This window comes from Fukomys damarensis, unplaced genomic scaffold, assembly GCF_012274545.1.
Source record: "Fukomys damarensis isolate Sample0158 unplaced genomic scaffold, DMR_v1.0_HiC HiC_scaffold_8, whole genome shotgun sequence".
In the NCBI taxonomy this organism is placed as follows: domain Eukaryota; kingdom Metazoa; phylum Chordata; class Mammalia; order Rodentia; family Bathyergidae; genus Fukomys; species Fukomys damarensis.
In genome coordinates, this window is record NW_022900920.1 from 3,819,141 (window position 1) to 3,822,828 (window position 3,688).

General features: G+C 49.2%; 1 protein-coding gene across 3 annotated transcripts in view; it reads right to left on the reverse strand.

The window, feature by feature from the left end:
• Positions 1 to 3,531, reverse strand: part of Hpse2 (heparanase 2 (inactive)) — a 770,839-nt gene extending 767,308 nt beyond the window's left edge. For all 3 annotated transcript variants that reach the window (XM_010638523.2, XM_010638522.2, XM_010638521.2), the window contains exons 1-2: positions 3,242 to 3,531; positions 82 to 239 (exon numbers count right to left, since the gene is read on the reverse strand). In XM_010638523.2, coding sequence (XP_010636825.1) covers positions 82 to 239; positions 3,242 to 3,531 — 448 coding nt within the window. The remainder of the gene's footprint in view (positions 1 to 81; positions 240 to 3,241) is intronic.
• Positions 3,532 to 3,688: the final 157 nt, after the last annotated feature.

Here is a 3,688-nt window from a genome sequence, read left to right on the forward strand (position 1 = left end):
ACACACACACACACACACACGACCGCGCGCACAGGCGCGCACACTTCCTCCCACCCTTCAGGAATGAAGACAGTTTCTCACCATCCTCATAGTTTTTGAGATAGTAATCCGGGCCCGGGCCCCCGCGGCTTTTCGCCGGGTTCCTCAGGTTCTGGAACTGTAGAAAGTCGGTCCTTTTGCCCCCGAAGCGAAGAAAGGCGGGCGAAAGTCCCCGGGCCAAGGTCACCAGACGCTTGGAGCTGCAGAGGTAGAGAAAGAGAGAGGAAAGGATCCCAGAACGATAGAGCGCGCCAAGCACGGAGCTAGGCCCTCTTCATTCTTTGCTGAAGACCTGGCTGAAGCTCTTTGCGGGACTAAGTCCGCAGTCCACTGGATCCTCGGCTGTTCCGCGGAGTCTCCTGAGCGTCCCTTGTGCGCCCAGCACCTCAGCTGGCTTTTCCCCTAACCTCTCGGTTTCTCCCTCAACCCCCAGCCCCGCTGCGCCTTCGGTGCCCAGCCACCCGCGAAGGCCCCCTCCCAGACACCTTGATGCCCAGGTACAGATTTCCAAAGAGTTTGAGTTTGAAGTGTGTGTGTGGGTCTGGGGCACACTGTACTGCGAACATGAGACCTGGTAAGTTGCCTGGCTTCCGCCACCGCAAGGAAAACGCTCCCTGTGGAGACGCACATATCGCGGACCACTGGTCTGGGGCTCCCGCCAAAATTACGCTCAGCAAGGGGCACCCCAACCTCTTCGGGGAAAGTGAAATCTTGTTCTCTTGCCCTCAGACCAGGGTCGGCTCCTGAGGTCAAGGGGATTCCGACTTTTATTATTATTATTATTACAAATCCGTTTTACATTTTAACAACTAAATTATTTTTCAAATCCCAGAGCGGAGGAATTCCTGGGATAAATTCCGGTCTTTCCGAGGATGTACCTCCCCTATACACACAGTAAAAGCAATGTCTCTTTGATCCCTGAAATAATTTAGCCTAATCTGAAGAAAGGTAACCTCTTTCTCCTACACCGAGTTGAGCTCATTTTTCCCTTCCTACTTGAAGCTCTTTGGAAGCTCTGAGGAAGACAAGCCTGGAGAAATATGGAACCTGCGCGTTAGGGGAAACTCGAGGAGGACCACAATAGCATTTACATTTATAAGTTCAAAATTTCCATCAATAGGTTTTTAAAAGCCAAACACTGCTACTTTGGGAAGGGGCCATAGAGATGCTGTTAGTGTAAAGGGGATTGGCTGCTGAGTCCCGAGTCTGTAAATTATTTTTTAACGCTTTGCTTTTTCGGGTTCTGAAATTTTAAATCAAAATGGAGAAGTTAAATAGCATCATGAAGGAGGTGAAGGCAAAAGAGAAAAACGGCGCCTCCCTTTTAGTTTTCGAGAAGAGATGTGGCTTCCTTGATAATTCCGGTGGCCAGAAGGAAGGTTTGGCTGAGGACTCAGGACCACATTCAAGTGCGCGCGCAGTTAGGACGTCGCGTGGGACGGCTTCGGACAGAGGAGACCTCTGAGCGAGTGGGACCCCAGGGAAACCTGGCATTCCCAACAACCTTCCATCCAAAAGCCTGCACAGCCAATGCAGATGCACCCAACCATGGCTTCTTCCCTGAGAAGAAGCCTTCCAGGATTTTTTCTGCAGCACGCAAGTATTTAGCGAGAACAGGCTGGCACTAGGGGAAGGCGGGGGCGGGGGGCTGAAAGAGTGAGCCAGCTGGAAGAGTGAAAAAGCAAGTGGGGCTTTCGGAAAGCCCCTGTCATACCCCGCATTCAGAGGAACTCACAGACGCGCTCTGCCACACAGAAGAGCTTTCTAGGAGGAAGCCCGGTGGTGCAAAGCTTTTCCCCGCCCTCCTAACAGTTGCACCGCAGGAACTGAAACAGCCGCGAGGCAGTAGCAACCACCACCCAGTCCTCGGGCACGATCCCCACCACCTCTACGAGAAAGGAGCGCTCCAAGTGGCGCCTCCAGCTACCTGCTGCGCCAACGGACCAAGCCAGGCCAGGAGGGGCGGGCGCTCCCGAAGAAGTAAAACTAGAATTTCTTAGAGTTTAAAATATGAAAGACGCACTGAGGACTCGGACTCAAAGCAGAGGAATAGGATGGAGAGCGCGAGGGGTTCTTGGGGGAGCCCACTGCTGAAGCTTCAAGTTGGAAGGAATTTTTAAAGACTCAACACTTGGATTCGATGTTGCAGACGATTTATTTCTTTCTTTTTTTTTTTACACTGCAACTCTGTCCCTGATGGAAAGGGATCGCGGTTGCCTAACTGCGGAACGGTAACAACCCCGGGGAAAGGGTGAGCTCAGTTTGATTCCAAGGGGATCACAACCTCCGAGTTTGCTAATTCACAGGTGCTGGTTCAAATCACAGAAATTTATCCCTCTCCCCCAGAGTATCTAGGATTATTACCGCTCCCCTTTTGTACTCTATGACCCCAGCGAGGATTTTTTTTTCCTTAAAGAAAAACTAAACGATGCGGTTACTGCAGGAGATTTAAATTGGAAAAACTGGGGAGAGGAGGATATTCTATTAAAAATTCCTAACAAAGTCCTGAAGTCTGTAGATGACAGCAGAGAAAATAAAATGAAACTTTAAATCTCCGACCCGGCTTGCCCACCGCTCAAGCTTCTCCAATAAGTTCATTGTCTGCCAGGGAGTGGGAGATAACTGACAAAACTATCTTTCTGTGGAAATTTTCACTTTGTGCAATCCCCATTTGAACTATCTGTCTCCGTGTCTGTCTCTGTCTGTGTGTCTGTCTGTGTCCCTCTCTCCGTCTCCCTCTCTCACACACTCACACACACACACACACACACACACACACACACACACACACACACACAAATTCCTCTTGGGTCTTTGTTGCTCCAGACCTTTTCTTCACTCTTGTAACTGTGCTGAACCTCTTCTTTCTTTTTCAGAAGAAGGGGAAGCTAATTGTGAATATATGTAAGCACAACATTTTTTCAGTCATAACTGATAAGTTTCTGAAATGCCTTCTGCATTGCAAACATGTGCATCTTAATAGAAAACACTGCTTTTCTCAATCACTAGTTACAGCCTCACAGCATATATTCCAGGAGATGGGAAAAAAACCTTTTTTTTTTTTTTTTTCTCATTGAGAGAGAAGTCTGCTTGGCTTACTTTCTTCTTTTTCTTCTTCCCCCTTCAGAATGGGGATAGGAAGAGAATGGAAGTGGAGAATACTTTAAAAATTAAAAATGATCCATCGAAGCCCCTGCCTTACCTTAAGAAATCGAGCCAGCCATCATGAATGATGGAGGGATCCAGCTGCAGAGAGAGGAAGTTCTCATTGACTGTCCTGACTGGGTTCTTGGTGCTCACATCAAGTAGAATCAGGGTCTTTTCCTTCAAACCTGCAGCTCTGTCTACAGGCAAGGGTCTCCTGTCTCCAGCTTGGGAGGAAGGGGAGAGTTGGAGCAACAGAGACAAGTAGAGAGCCATCGGGGCTAGGCACGCTGAGGGGCGGGAGTAGCTGGAGGACATGGCTTCGGGGAAGGCACAGAGCACTCTCATTAAATCCTTCTGATTTAAACCTCTCTCCCTACTGGGTCTCGCTGTTGACTAATTGTCCTTATCTAAAATGTGTGTCTGTCTGCCTCCCCCTTTCTTTTTTTCCCTCCCCCCCATTCTCTCTCTCTCTCTCTCTCTCTCTCTCTCTCTCTCTCTCTCT